The following is a 15310-nucleotide window of genomic DNA, read 5'->3' on the forward strand; positions in this document are numbered from 1 at the left end:
AATGTACCGGGATGGACCGGGAGAGACCGGGACGGACCGGGAGAGACCGGGACGGACCGGGAGAGACCGGGATGGACCGGGAGAGACCGGGGACAGACAGGGAGAGACCGGGACGGACCGGGAGAGACCGGGATAGCCCAGGGACAGCCCGGGACAGACCAGGGACATCTCGGGACAGGCCAGGGACAGCCCGGGACAGGCCAGGGACAGCCCGGGACAGACCAGGGACAGACCAGGGACAGACCTGGGACAGACCAGGGACAGACCAGGGACAGACCTGGGACATCTCGGGACAGACCAGGGACAGCCCAGGACAGACCAGGGATAGCCCGGGACAGACCAGGGACAGACCAGGGACATCCCGGGACAGACCAGGGACAGCCCGGGACAGACCAGGGACAGACCAGGGACATCCCGGGACAGACCAGGGACATCCCGGGCCGCTGCTGCCACCGCTCCCTGACCACGGGCACCTCGGAGCTTCAGGTTGTTAGGGAAGCGTGTCCCGGTGTCCCGTTCCTGTCCCGATCCTGTCCCGTTCCTGTCCCGTTCCTGTCCCGTTCCTGTCCCTGTGTCCCGTTCCTGTCCCGATCCTGTCCCGTTCCTGTCCCGTTCCTGTCCCGTTCCTGTCCCATTGCTGTCCCTGTGTCCCGTTCCTGTCCCGTTCCTGTCCCGATCCTGTCCCGTTCCTGTCCCGTTCCTGTCCCGTTCCTGTCCCATTGCTGTCCCTGTGTCCCGTTCCTGTCCCGTTCCTGTCCCGTTCCTGTCCCGTTCCTGTCCCATTGCTGTCCCTGTGTCCCGTTCCTGTCCCGTTCCTGTCCCGTTCCTGTCCCGTTCCTGTCTCTCCCCCTCTCCCATCCCTTCCCCACCCATTCCGCATCCCCCACCCGTTTTTCCTCCTTGTCCCCCCCGCCCTTTTTCCCTTTTTTCCACCTCTTTTCCTTCCCCATCCCTCTCCAACCCGTCCCCCCCTTCCCTTCCCTCTCCCACCTCTATTCCCATCCCTCTTCCATCCCTTCTCTCCCTCTCCTTTCCTTTTCCCTTCCTCTTTCCACCCATTTTTTCCTCTCCTCCCTCTCCCTTCTCCCATTCCCGGACGGAGCGAGGACCCCTCCCCAATCCCCCAGGAGCAGCCCCCAGCCCCACCCGGCCACATCCCGCGGCTGCAATCCGGCAGATCAGGAAAAAGAAGGAAAAAAAAAAAAAAAGAAAGAAAAAGAAATAAAATAGCACTAAAAAGCCAAGCAAAAAAAAAAAAAAAACCCACAAAAAAAATTCCAAAAAACACGGAATCAGTTTTGATTTTTGTTCCCGTTTTGGAGGCTCCGTGCAGATCCCAATTCCCAGCACGGGGGAGGAACAAGGAAAACCCCAAACCAACAAAAGCAGAGACCCCAGAAAGAACATTTATTTTAAATTATTTTAATTATTCCTTGATTTTATCCCGATGTTCTGCGGGGCCTGGGCAGCTCCCGGGGCTCCTTCCCGGGTGGGAATGTCGGGGTGGGATCCCACCTTTGCCTTCAGTGAGAAACCAAAGGAAACAAAAAAAAAAAACAAAACCCAGCCCCCCTTCCCGCGGACACGCGGATTCCTCGGTTCGGGCTTTTTTTTTTTCTTTTTTTTTTTTTTTTTTGTCCCCCTTTCCCCCCTCCTCTTTTCCTCCTTTTCTTTCTTTTCTTGATTTTTCTCCAAGGACACAAAGGAGCTGTTCAATCCTCTTCTCCTGGCTGGAATTTTTCTGGGCTCGGCAGTGAAAGGAGATTAAAAACAAAAAAACAAAACAAAACAAAACAAATTTTAAAAATAAATAAAAATAAAATAAAATAATAAAAAATAATTTAAAAAAAAAGCCGAGGCTCACCCGAAACATCGAGGAGAGCTCCGGAGCTGCCCTAAAATCCTAAAAAAAAAAAAAAATCTTTGGAATTGCAGCGTGAGGCTGGAGGGGGGGTGGAGCCGGAGCCCCCGCGGGGCAGTTGGGGATGGGGGGGACGCATCTCTAAGGCATCTGTAGCAACTCTGTGTCTTTAATATCCTCCGTGTCAATGCTGCACCTCTGTATTTTATGCACATAAATGTTCCTTTGATGCCGACAGGACAAAAAAAAAAAAAAAAAAAATTTAAAAAAAAAAAGACAAAAAAAAATATATAATAATAACAAAAACCTCATCATCACCTGTCAGGTACAGCCGACTCCTCCGTGTGCAGGTCCGTGTCTTGTCCGGGCCTTGTCCCCCTCTTCCCGTACAGGGGGACAAAAAGAGAGGGGGGGGGGGGGGGGGGGGGAATTAAAAAAAAAAACAAAAAAAAAAAAAAGGAAAAAAAAAGAAAAAAAAAAGAGAGGAAAATAGCCTTACTCGACCCAGTCGTTATCGATATTGTTCTTCGTCAACTTGAAAATAAATAAAGGAAACTTCGCATGGAAAGTTCTGGTTGTGGTGATTTGGGGGGGCTCAGGGGGTTCCTGCTGCTCTTCACGAGTTCCTCTGGAGCTTTGGAGAACCTGGGCTTTCCTCGTGTCCCTTTTTTCCTTTTCCTGAGCCCGGTTCCTCACGGCTTGACCGAAACCTGCCGAGTTTGGGGTGCTCTGCGTTGATTTGGGGTGTTCTGTGTTGATTTTGGGGGTTCTGCCATATTGGTGTGCCCTGGGCATAACTTTTCCCAGGTTTTGTCCCAAGAATGACCCTCGGGGATGGGTCAGAGCCGGACACAGCACAGTGGGAGGAGAGCCCAGAACTTTGAGGGGTCCCAGAACCTCGAGGGGTTGCAAAACTTTGGGGAATCCCAGAACTTCGAGGGGTCCCAGACCCCCCTGGGGGTTCCCAGAACTTTGAGGGGTCCCAGACCCCCCTGGGGGTTCCCAGAACTTTGAGGGGTCCCAGAACCTTGAGGGACCCCAGAACCTTGAGGGGCTCCAGAATCTTGAAGGGCCCCAGAACTTTGAGGGGTCCCGAACCCCCTTGGGGGTTCCCAGAGCCTTGAGAGGTTCCAAAACCTTGGGGAATCCCAGAACCTTGAGGGGCTCCAGGTTCTTGAGAGGTCCCAGACGCTTGAGGGGTCCCAGGACCCTGAAGGGTCCCAGCCCTCTGAGGGGTCCTGGACCTTTGAGGGGTGGTCCCAGTCCTGCTGTGGGATGGGGTCCCATCCCCCTGAGGGGTTCCCAGTCCCATTGTGGGACCCCAAAGGGATCCCAAGCCCCTGAAGGGTCCCAGCCTCACTGTGGGACAGTCCCCAAAAGGGGTCCCAGCCCCCCAAAAGGGGTCCCAGCCCTTCAAGAGCCCCCCGTGGCTGTAGCAGCTGCTCCCTGTCCCCAAATTTGTCCTTTTTTTTTTTTTTTTTAACCCTCCCGGCTCCGTTCTGCTCTGAGATGTGGGATCTGCTGATCCCAGCCCATCCCACCGGGGATTCCTCATCTCCCTCCCCTCCGAGGGAGATTTTCCCTCCCAGCTCTGACTCAAAGGCTCCATCCCGGGGGGTTCCCAGCCCCTCGGCCCCTCCAGCCTCGAGCAGGGCAGAGTTTTGAGGTTCAGTTTGAAAACAGAAATAAAACGAAGTGTGAAATGCCGGCCGGGTCGACACAAAACCGTGTCACCCACCTCCCCGAATTTTCTGGTTTCTCCACCTTCCCCTGAGAGCAGGACTCCCAGAGATGCCCAAAATCCCATTTTTGTCTCAGATGTCCCAAATCTGTATTTCCAAAAATCCTGCATCATTTTCGGGGAGGAGGGAGGGAAGGGAAATCAATTTGAAAGAATTTTTAAAAGGGGGGGAGGAACCCAAAAAAAAGGCAGAACCATTCAGACTTGATCTGTTTTCTACCCTGTAAGCCATGACCAAATGTTGTCCTTTTTCACTTTATCGTGGCTCTGGATCAATTCTGTTTATTAAACCGCTCTTGCTCTGGGGGTTGTTTGTCCTTCCTCAGCTCCTCCAGAGGGTCAGGAGGGGGAACACGCTCGGATCCAGCCCCGGACAGAGGACGGGGGACAACGAAGGGACCCCCGAGTCCCCTCCCTGGGGGCTGAGCCCGAGGCTTCCCCGCACGGGAGGATCCTCCTGGGGTTTTTGGGGAGGGGGAAAATCGAATCCTGGGGTCGGGGTGGGGGTCCCGCAGGGGTCAGGGCTGCAGCCAGGAGCGGAGGTGCCCCTCGGCCAGGGCGATGCCCAGCATGATGGCAGCGCCCAGCAGGAACCCCGCGTTCTGCAGCAGGAACCGGCTCCAGGTGCCTTCGCCGGAGCCCCGCAGCGCCTCGGGGAGCTGGGGCAGAGCAGGGGGAGGGTTCAGCGGGGTCACCGTGCGACCCCCGGACACCCCCAGATCCCCTCCTCAAATCCCCCCCTTACCATATCGGCCAGGGCAACGTAGAGGAAGATGCCGGCGGTGGCGGTGAGGAGCCAGGGGGCGAGGGGAGTCCCGCTGTGGCCCAGGACCACCCCCGCGAGCACCCCCAGGCAGGAGAGCAGGGCCGAGAGAAGGTTGAGGAGCAGGACGGAGCGCGGGGCTGTGCCCGCCCGCAGCAGCACGGCCAGGTCCCCTGCGGCCACAGGAGGGTGGGAGGGGGGGTTCAGGGGTGTCCCCAGCTCTGGAGGGGACAGGGAGGGGGACAGGGACTCACCCAGCTCGTGGGGCAGCTCGTGGCAGAGCACGGCCAGCGCTGTGCTGAGCCCACTGGAGAGGCTGTGCGAGAAGGCGGCTCCTGGAGGGGGGCAGGGTCGGTCGTCCCGGAGATGCACGGGGCCCGTGATCCCCGTCCCCGGAATCACCGGGCAGCCCTTGTCCCCTTGTCCCCTTGTCCCCCCGTCCCCTTGTCCCCTTGTCCCTGATGCACCCAGAGCCCCAAAGACTCCAAAGCCCCTGAAGGGTCCCAGCCCTCCAAAGGGATCCCAGCCCTTTAAAGGGTGTCACATCACTGAGGGGTCCCTGTCCCTCTGTCCCTCTGTCCCTCTGTCCCTGATGCACCCCCATGTCCCCCTGTCCCGACGCAACGTGTCCCTTGTCCCCTTGTCCTTTGTTCCCCTACCCCTGCTGCACCTTGTGCCTCTTGTCCACCTGTCCCCGATGCATCCCTGTCCCCTCAGTCCCCAACATCCTCCTGTCCCTGAGGAAACCTTTTCTCCCTGTCCTTATGGACCCCTCCTTCCTCTATTTTCATCCTCATCCCATTCCCGTCCCTGCCGCTGTCTCCGTCTCCGTCGCCGTCTCCGTGCCTGTGCCCGTCCCCATCCCCATCCCCATCCCCATCCCCATCCCCATCCCCATCCCCATCCCCATCCCCATCCCCGTCCCCGTCCCCGTCCCCGTCCCCGTCCCTGTCCCTGTCCCTGTCCCTGTTCCCGTTCCCGTTCCTGTCTCCCCGTGCCGGTGCCGGTGCCGGTGCCCGCCCTCACCGATGGCCAGCCCGTCCGTCAGGTTGTGGACGCCGTCGCCCAGCACCACCATCCACACGATGTCAGCGGCCGCGGGCCCGAGGGGCAGAGCGGGGCCGTGGGAGTGTCCGTGGGAGGGTCCCTTGGGGGGCTCCTGGGGGGGCTCGGGGGGCCTCAGCTCCAGCTCCGGGTCCGGTGCCGTCAGGTGTCGCAGCTCGGTCCCTGCGGTGGGACAGACAGCTCGGGTTCGGTTTGTGCCGGGAGCGGGACCAGGACTGGGACCTTCACCGGGACTGGGACCGGGACTGTGACCAGGACAGGGACCCCCACCGGGACCGGGACAGGGACCCCCACCGGGACCGGGACCGGGACCCCCACCGGGACCGGGACCGGGACCAGGACAGGGACCCCCACCGGGACCGGGGGCTCTGCGGGGTGCGAGGGGATCGTACCTGCCCGTGACGCTGCCAGGACCGCCGCGGGCAGGCCGGGGGTCTCTCCATGGGGGTGTCCCTGGGGATAACGGAGCCGTTGTGTGCAGAGCTGGCCCCGGTGGCGGCCCCGCGCCCGCCCGGTGCCCGCCGCTCTCACCGTGGCCTCCCGCCGACGCCGCAGCTTGCCCAGGAGCAGCTCCAGCAGGAAGAGCAGGTAGATGCCCCCCAGCACCGCCAGCCCCTGCAGCACCGCGGGGTCCGGATCCCCCGGAACCTCCGGGTGCCTCCCCTGCGCCTGCACACGGGGGACGCTGTGGCTCAGGGGTCCGGGACACAGCGGTGTCCCTCTGTGTCACCCCCGCGGTGTCCCCCCGGTGTCACCCCCGCGGCGGGCGGTACCTACGTGCGGCCAGAGGTGCAGCAGGGCGTCCCCGCAGAGTGTCCCCACGGCCAGGGCCACCAGGAAGGCCAGGAGCGAGCGGAGGGAGCCGCGGCTCAGCAGCGGGGCCAGCAGCACGGCCAGCGCGGACGGGAGGCTCACGGACAGCACGGCCAAGAGCCCCCAGCCCAGAGCTGCGGGGAGGGCCAGGGGACACGGCCGGATAAAGGGGGGCACCGGGAATGGGGGGGGTCTTGGGGAGGCAGGGATGGGAACCCCAGGGATGGGAGAATGGGGAGCCCAGGGATGGGAACCCCAGGGATAGGAGCCCCAGGGATGTGGGAATGGGGAGCCCAGGGATGGGAACCCCAGAGATGGGAACCTCAGAGATGGGGAGCCCAGGGATGTGGGAATGAGGACCACAGAGATGGGAACCCCAGGGATTTAGGGACTGGGATGGAGGGATGGAGACCCTCGGATCAGAAATGGGGGGGAGGGCTCAAGTAGGAGGGCACAGGGGCGGGGATGGGGAATGGGAAGGCCTGGGGATGCAGGGATGGGGACCCTAGGGATGGAATCCCCCATATCATCACGGGGACAGGACACGGGGATCCCTGGGGACCGCCTTGGGAATCCCGGGATGCGGCTGCAGGGACGAGGGACCTGGGCCCGGGGGTCAGCGAGGGGCCCCGGGTTGGGGTTACCTGGCCACAGGGCCCCCCCCGGGGGAGGCAGCGTCACCTCATCGCTGTGCTGGATGCAGACGCGGCTGTCGATCTGGTAGAGCAGCGCCGGGCACAGCAGCGTGAACTGCTCCGGCGTCAGCTGCGGCACCGAGTCCAGCCCAAAATTCACCAGCAGCTGGGTCACGTTCAGGCACTGCGCCCGGTGGGGGGGTCGTGTTGAGCGGTGCTGGGGGGTCCCGGGGGCTCCCCGAAGGCTCCCGGAGCGCCGGACAGCGCGACCACCCCCAGCCTCACCCCGTCCCCACTCACATCATCGTGCGGGTGGTCGGCGCTGGAGTGCTCCAAGCCCAGGACCCTCCCCAGCAGGCTGAGGGTGGGCTGGTACTGCCGGGAGACCCCCCCGGCACCGGGGGGCTCGGCGGGCACCGCTTTGGACCAGCTCGGAGTGTGGGAGGGCGGGGGGCTGCGGGAGATTGGGGTGCTGAGCCCCCCCTTCCCCTCCCCAGCTCAGCGCGGTGGGCGCAGCCCCTCGGGGAGGGGACCCGGGGGTACCTGTGCGGTCCGGTGGGGCTCGGGGCGTCCCCGCCGTGCTCCCACACCGGGTGCCGGTGCCGGTGCTTGTCCTCCTGTACCTCCAGCAGGTCCAGGTGACTGACGTGGCCGTGGCCCAGCTCCTCGTGTTGGATTTGGACCACCTGGACCCTGCCCAGCCCGAGGCTGCCCAGCAGCCGCGCCAGCCCCTCGAAGGGCAGCGTCCCGTTCTCCCCGTACTGACCGAAGAGCTGCCGCAGGTAGTAGCCGTGTTCCTGCGCCGCGTCCTCCGGGAGCCGTCCCGGGGTCCCCGGGGTCCCCCCGACCCCCAGAGCCAGCAGCCCCAGCACGGCCAGGACGAGCCCAGGGCGGCTCATGGGGCCGGATCCCGCAGCTGGGAAGGGGCGATTTTGGGGTCACCGCGTGTTGTCCCCAGCACGGGGTGTGTGTGTGTGTGGGGGGGGGGGTCTCTCTCTCCGAGCAGCCCCCGGTGGCAGCCTCGTGTCACCGACAGCGACGGGCGGCACCGGCGGCACCTCCCGGGACACGTGTGGCGCACCGGGGCTCGGGGACACCCCCGGGGAGCGCGATTGGGGGTGGGGGACGCTGCTGTGCCCCCCCCAGGGGATCGGGGGGTGGCACTTGGGGGGTCATGGGGACCACAGAGGGGACAGCGGGTGACCCTCGTCCTTGAAGGGAGATTTTGCAACTGGCGAGGGTTTTGCGGGGAGTTAATGTTTCACCGAGGCCGAGATAAAACCCTCGGAGCACCCCCCCACCCACGACCCCGGCCCCCCCACCCGGCACGGCCGTGTCCCCTCCCCCGCCACCATCGGGGACACGGGGCAGCCCCGCACGGAGCCGGGCTGCCCCCACCCCTCTACACCTCCACGTGGGGCCCGGCCGCGCCGTGGGAACCCCAAAATCCCTCGAGCCCCCCCCCATTCCCAAACTGCCCCCCCTCGATGTTCCACGGGTGTCCCCAACCTCCCCGGAGGCGACCCCCTCCCACCCCCCCAGCTGGGTCCCGCTGTCCCCCCCCCCCCCCCCCCCCCCACCCGTGAGACCCCCATGGCGTCACCCGGGACCCCTCCCGTGCCCACCTGAGCCCACCTGAGGCGATGGGGACGCCCCGCTCGTCCCCTCGGTGTCCCCTTGGCCCGTCCCGAGCCTGCAGCGCCCGCCCCGGGGGGGCCAAGGGTCACCCCGAGCTGCTCCCGGTGCCGGGAGGGGCCGCGGGGAGGGCCCGGAGGGGGGAACAGGGAGGGGAGGGGGACACCCGAGGGTCACAGAGTTTGGTTTGGGGGGGATTGGGGAAATTTTGGGGGGATTTGGAAGAAATTTGGTCTGGGTAGAGACGCTGAGGTGTGGGCAGAGCTCGGTGCTTTATTAACCGGGGCGGGGGGGCAAGGCTGGAGCCCCCCGGGAGCACCGGGACCACCGGAGGAGGGTGGGGGGACACCGGGTGGAGCCCCCCGGGACCCCCAAGCACCGGAGGAAGTGTCGGGGGGGGACACAGGGTGGGGCACCCCCCGCTCGCTCCTGGGAAAACGGGGATCCCCTCCCCTCCCACTTTGGTGAGGAGGCAGGGAGGGCTCCGGGGGTGGGGGGTTCTGGGGGTTCCAGATGGTTCTGGGGGGCTCCGGGGGGTGGTTCCAGGTGGTTCTGGGGGTTCCAGGTGGTTCTGGGGGGCTCCGGGGGGTGGTTCCAGGTGGTTCTGGGGGTTCCAGGTGGTTCTGGGGGGCTCCGGGGGGTGGTTCCAGGTGGTTCTGGGGGTTCCAGGTGGTTCTGGGGGTTCCCGGGTGGTTCCAGGTGGTTCTGGGGGTTCCAGGTGGTTCTGGGGGGCTCCGGGGGGTGGTTCCAGGTGGTTCTGGGGGTTCCAGGTGGTTCTGGGGGGCTCCGGGGGGTCCCGGGTGGTTCCGGGGGGCTCCGGGGAGGCGCTCCCCGTTATCTCTTGCCGCTCCTCCGGGTCTCTTTGCCGTTGCTGACGGGGCCGGGCTGGCTCCGGGTGATGCGGCCGCTCGGGGGGTGCGCGGGGGGGCCCCCCGGGCCCAGCCCGTTCCCGTTCTGGCTCTCGGGGGCTGCGGGGAACCGGGAGGTGAGGTGGGGAGGGGGGGGGGGGGGAAGGGGTCGTGGGACCCCTCAGGGTGGGTGGGAACGGGAGGTGGGGGGGGGGAGGGGTGCGATACCAACCTGGGGGGGGGGCGGAGGGGGGGCCCGGGGGGGGCGGGGGCGCTGCCGGGGCCGCGCTCTCGGTCTGAGCCTGGGGAGGGGAGGGAGAAAACCCCGAGGGTCATGGAGATGGATTTGGGGGGGGGGGGGGTTGGGGGGAATTTCATGGGGATGGGGGAAATTTGGGGGAATTTAGGGGGTTTGGGGGGGAATTTTTGGGGAGATTTGGGGAAAATGAGGGGGGATTTGGGGGAACTGGGGGAAGTTTTGGGGGATTTGGGGGAAATTTGGGGGAATTTAGGGGGGTTGGGGGAAATTTTGGGGAGATTTGGAGAAATTGAGGGGGGATTTGGGGGAACTGGGGGAAGTCTTGGGAAAATTTTGGGGGATTTGGGGAAAGTTGGGGGAATTTAGGGGGTTTGGGGGGGAAATTTTGGGGAGATTTGGAGAAAATGAGGGGGGATTTGGGGGATCTGGGGGAAGTTTTGGGGGATTTGGGGGAAATTTGGGGGAATTTAGGGGGAATTGGGGGAAATTTTGGGGAGATTTGGGGAAAATGAGGGGGGATTTGGGGGAACTGGGGGAAGTTTTGGGGGATTTGGGGGAAATTTGGGGGAATTTAGGGGGGTTGGGGGGGAAATTTTGGGGAGATTTGGGGAAAATGAGGGGGGATTTGGGGGAACTGGGGCAAGTCTTGGGAAAATTTTGGGGGATTTGGGGAAAGTTGGGGGAATTTAGGGGGGTTGGGGGAAATTTTGGGGAGATTTGGAGAAAATGAGGGGGGATTTGGGGGAACTGGGGGAAGTTTTGGGGGATTTGGGGGAAATTTGGGGGAATTTAGGGGGAATTGGGGGAAATTTTGGGGAGATTTGGGGAAAATGAGGGGGGATTTGGGGGAATTGGGGGAAGTTTTGGGGGATTTGGGGGAAATTTGGGGGAATTTAGGGGGGTTGGGGGAAATTTTGGGGAGATTTGGGGAAAATGAGGGGGGATTTGGGGGAACTGGGGGAAGTCTTGAGAAAATTTTGGGGGATAGGGGGAAAGTTGGGGGAATTTAGGGGGGTTGGGGGAAATTTTGGGGAGATTTGGAGAAAATGAGGGGGGATTTGGGGAAACTGGGGGAAGTTTTGGGGGATTTGGGGGGAAATTTGGGGGAATTTAGGGGGGTTGGGGGAAATTTTGGGGAGATTTGGAGAAAATGAGGGGGGATTTTGGGGGAATTGGTGGGTATTGAAGGGAATTTGGGGGGATTTGGAGGGATTGGGGGAAATTTGGGGGAAATTTTAGGGGGTTTGGGGGTAATTTGTGAGAATTTTTGGGGAATTTGGGGGTTTGGGGAAATTTGGGGGGATTTGGGGGGACTTAGAAGGGTTTGAGTGGATCTGGAGGAAAATTAGGGGGATTGTAGGGGAATTGAAAGGGATTTGGGGGGATTTAGGGCAGATTTGGGGGTTTGGGGAAAATTTGAGGAGGTAGGAGAAAAATTTTGGGGAGATTCGAAGATAATTAGGGGGGATTAGGGGGGTGTTGGGGGATTTGGGGGGACTTGGAAGGGTTTGGGGGGAATTGGGGCAAATTTGGGGCGATTTGGGGAAAATTTAGGGTAAATCTGGGGGGATTTGGGAGAGATTTTTGGGGATTAGAGGGAAATTTGGGGGAATTTGAGGGGTTTGGGGGAATTTGGGGGACTTTAGGGGAGATTTAGAGGAAATTTTGGGGCCGTATGGGGAATATTTGTGTGGATTTGGGGCAAATTTGGGGAGATTGATCTTGGACCCCCCCCAAACTCACCCCTTTGCCCTGTGCCTGCTGTGCCACGTACTCGGGGTTGGGCTCGCTGAAATTGGGCACCTCGGAATAGACCATGCAGAACCTGGGGGCACAGCAGGCACAGCTGGGGTGTCCTGGGCCCCACAAAACCCCCCCTGGGCCCCACAAATCCCTCCTGACCCCACAAACCTTCCTTGGGCCCTACAAACCCCTCCTGGGCACCACAAATTCTCCCTGGGCCCCTAAAAACCCTCTTGACCCCACAAATCCCTCCTGGATCCCAGAAACCTCCCCTGGATCCCACAAACCCCTCCAGACTCCATAAAAACCCCCTGACCTCCAAAACCCCACAGACCCCAGACCCCACAAACCCCTCAAACTTCATAAACCCCCCTGAACCCACAAATACCTCCAGAGCTCACAAACCTCCCTGACCCCAAAAACCTCAGACCCCAAAAACCCCAGACCCCAAAAATCCCAGACCCCACAAACACCCCCTGACCCCATAAATCCCTCCAGAGCGCACAAAGCCCACAGACCCCACAAACCCTTCAGACTTCCATAAAACCCCCCTGATCCCAAAACTCCACAGACCCCACAGACCCCACAAACCCCACAGACCCCACAAACCCCACAAACCCCACAGTCCCACAAACCCCACAGACCCTGCACACCCCACAAACCCCACAGACCCCACAATCCCCACAGACCCCAGAGACCCCACAAACTCCACAGACCCCACAGTCCCACAAACCCCACAGACCCCACAGACCCCACAGACCCCACAAACCCCGCAGACCCCACAGTCCCACAGACCCCACAGACCCCACAGTCCCACAGACCCCACAGTCCCCACAGACCCCACAGCCCCCACAGTCCCACAAACCCCACAAACCCCACACACCCCACAGACCCTGCACACCCCACAAACCCCACAGACCCCACAATCCCCACAGACCCCAGAGACCCCACAAACTCCACAGACCCCACAGTCCCACAAACCCCACAGACCACACAGACCCCACAGACCCCACAGACCCCACAACCCCGCAGACCCCACAGACCCCACAAACCCCACAGACCCCGCAGACCCCACAAACCCCAGTCCCCACAAACCCCACAGACCCCACAAACCCCGCAGACCCCACAGACCCCACAGTCCCACAAACCCCACAGACCCCACAGACCCCACAAACCCCACAGACCCCGCAGACCCCACAAACCCCACAGACCCCACAAACCCCACAGACCCCACAGACCCCACAAACCCCACAGACCCCACAAACCCCACAAACCCCACAGACCCCACAGACCCCACAGACCCCACAAACCCCACAGACCCCACAAACCCCACAGACCCCACAGACCCCACAAACCCCACAGACCCCACAGTCCCACAGACCCCACAGACCCCACAGACCCCGCAGACCCCACAAACCCCACAGTCCCACAAACCCCACAGACCCCACAAACCCCACAGACCCCGCAGACCCCACAAACCCCACAGACCCCGCAGACCCCACAAACCCCACAAACCCCACAGACCCCACAGACCCCACAGACCCCGCAGACCCCACAAACCCCACAGACCCCGCAGACCCCACAAACCCCACAAACCCCACAGACCCCACAAACCCCACAGACCCCGCAGACCCCACAAACCCCACAAACCCCACAGACCCCACAGACCCCACAGACCCTGCACACCCCACAAACCCCACAGACCCCACAAACCCCACAGACCCCACAAAGCCCCCGCCCGTCCTCACTCTCCGATTTTCTGCAGGTCTCCCCCTCGGCCGGTGTAGAGTGTCAGGCAGCCCTTGAACACCGAGGCGTAGCTGAGAGCAGGAGGGTGGGGTCAGGACCCTGTCCCCAGGTGTCCCCAGGTGTCCCCAGGTGTCCCCAGGTGTCCCCATGTCCCCAGGTGTCCCCATGCCCCCATGTCCCCATGTCCCCATGTCCCCAGGTGTCCCCATGCCCCCATGTCCCCATGCCCCCATGTCCCCAGGTGTCCCCAGGTGTCCCCATGTCCCCAGGTGTCCCCATGCCCCCATGTCCCCATGTCCCCATGTCCCCAGGTGTCCCCATGTCCCCATGTCCCCATGCCCCCATGTCCCCAGGTGTCCCCATGTCCCCAGGTGTCCCCAGGTGTCCCCATGTCCCCAGGTGTCCCCATGCCCCCATGTCCCCATGTCCCCATGTCCCCAGGTGTCCCCATGCCCCCATGTCCCCATGCCCCCATGTCCCCAGGTGTCCCCATGTCCCCAGGTGTCCCCATGCCCCCAGGTGTCCCCAGGTGTCCCCATGTCCCCAGGTGTCCCCATGCCCCCATGTCCCCATGTCCCCAGGTGTCCCCATGTCCCCAGGTGTCCCCATGCCCCCAGGTGTCCCCAGGTGTCCCCATGTCCCCAGGTGTCCCCATGCCCCCATGTCCCCATGTCCCCAGGTGTCCCCATGTCCCCAGGTATCCCCATGCCCCCATGTCTCCAGGTGTCCCCATGTCCCCAGGTGTCCCCATGCCCCCAGGTGTCCCCAGGTGTCCCCATGTCCCCAGGTGTCCCCATGCCCCCAGGTGTCCCCAGGTGTCCCCGGGTGTCCCCAGTACCCCTTGGTGAGCCGGATGATGTCCCCGGGCTGGATGAGGTTCCCCACATCGTCCCACACGGAGATGTTGATGCTCCCGGTCTTGTCGGCCACCTTGCACGTGCGCACCTCGTGCCCGTCCTTGGTCTTGGTCACCCGGCCTGTGGGGACATGGGGGACACCGGGGGACATGGGGGTCAGCAGGGAGCGAGGGGACACTGAGGGGACGGCGGGGGGACGGGGGTGGCACGCACCAGTCTCCAGCACGATGAAGATGAGGTTGAGGTTCTTGAGCCCTGGTTTGACGTCCTTGACCAGCGTCTCGGAGCTCATGGTGGCACGGGCTGGCAGGGAGATGGCACCCCTGGGGACATTGGGGACAGCAGATGACACCCGTGGGGACAGGCAAATGGCAACCCTGGGGACATTGGGGACAGTAGATGACACCCGTGGGGACAGGCAAATGGCAACCCTGGGGACACTGGGGATGGCAAATGGCACCCGTGGGGTTAACAAATGTCACCTGTGGGGACACTGGGGACACTGGGGATGGGAGGACACTGGGGACTGGGGGACACTGAGAACGGGGAGGGGGATATTGAGGACTGAGGGGACAATGGACACTGGGGACACACTGGGGACTGGGGGGACACTGGGAATGGGGGTGGCACTGGAGACTGGGGGGGACACCAGGAACTGGGGGGACACTGGGAATGGGGGGACAATGGACACTGGGGACACACTGGGGACCAGGGGGACACCGGGAATAGGGGGGACACTGGGGACAAGGGACCGGGGGCACACCGAGGACCGGAGGAGCACCGGGAATAGGGGAAGACTTTGGGGACCGGAGAGGACACCGGCGGTGGCACCCCGGGGACAGGACAGCTGGGGATGGGACAGCCGGGATGTGAGAACGGGACACCGGGACTGAGTGACATCGAGGGTGGCCCCTGGGGACATCGCTGCTGGACACGGGGACCACGGGAACACCGGCAACGGGACCGGGGAGCGGACAGCACCGGACGGCGGGGACACCGGGAACACCACCGTAGGAACGAGACACCGGGGACCGCAACGCGAAGGCAGGACCGAGGGGGCGGAACACCGGGAGCATCCCTGCTGCAGACCGGGACCACCGGACTGCGGGGACGCAGGGGACGCCGGGACAGGACCGCGGGAACGGGACTACCCACGAACGGCACGCCGGGGCCACCGGGACCGGGAGAAGAACCAGGACCGGGAGCGGGAGCGGGACCGGGACCGCCCTCCCTCCCGTCCCGCCACCAGGGGGCGCTCGCACCTCCCGCCGCGCGCTCACCGGGCACGGCGCCGCCGCCGCCGCGGGCGCTCCCGGAAGTCCCCGACCCCAGCCAATCAGC

The 15310-nt window shown here is 63.0% G+C and overlaps 2 protein-coding genes across 2 annotated transcripts; both read right to left on the reverse strand.

Moving 5' to 3' along the window:
* Nucleotides 1–4120: 4120 nt before the first annotated feature.
* Nucleotides 4121–7777, reverse strand: SLC39A5 (solute carrier family 39 member 5). Its single transcript, XM_062510843.1, has 10 exons — nucleotides 7422–7777; nucleotides 7179–7332; nucleotides 6888–7062; nucleotides 6208–6377; nucleotides 5962–6099; nucleotides 5823–5883; nucleotides 5392–5592; nucleotides 4620–4700; nucleotides 4348–4538; nucleotides 4121–4261 (listed from the first exon to the last, which is right to left on the reverse strand). Exons 1-10 carry the CDS (start codon nucleotides 7775–7777, stop codon nucleotides 4121–4123), a joined length of 1668 nt encoding a protein of 555 aa, XP_062366827.1.
* Nucleotides 7778–9224: 1447 nt separating this feature from the next.
* NABP2 (nucleic acid binding protein 2) lies at nucleotides 9225–15264 on the reverse strand. The gene is made up of 7 exons (XM_062511056.1): nucleotides 15232–15264; nucleotides 14183–14292; nucleotides 13951–14089; nucleotides 13112–13183; nucleotides 11364–11445; nucleotides 9594–9663; nucleotides 9225–9481 (listed from the first exon to the last, which is right to left on the reverse strand). Exons 2-7 carry the CDS (start codon nucleotides 14259–14261, stop codon nucleotides 9348–9350), a joined length of 576 nt encoding a protein of 191 aa, XP_062367040.1. The 5' UTR covers nucleotides 14262–14292; nucleotides 15232–15264; the 3' UTR covers nucleotides 9225–9347.
* Nucleotides 15265–15310: the final 46 nt, after the last annotated feature.

This window comes from Cinclus cinclus, chromosome 30, assembly GCF_963662255.1.
Source record: "Cinclus cinclus chromosome 30, bCinCin1.1, whole genome shotgun sequence".
Lineage (NCBI taxonomy): Eukaryota > Metazoa > Chordata > Aves > Passeriformes > Cinclidae > Cinclus > Cinclus cinclus.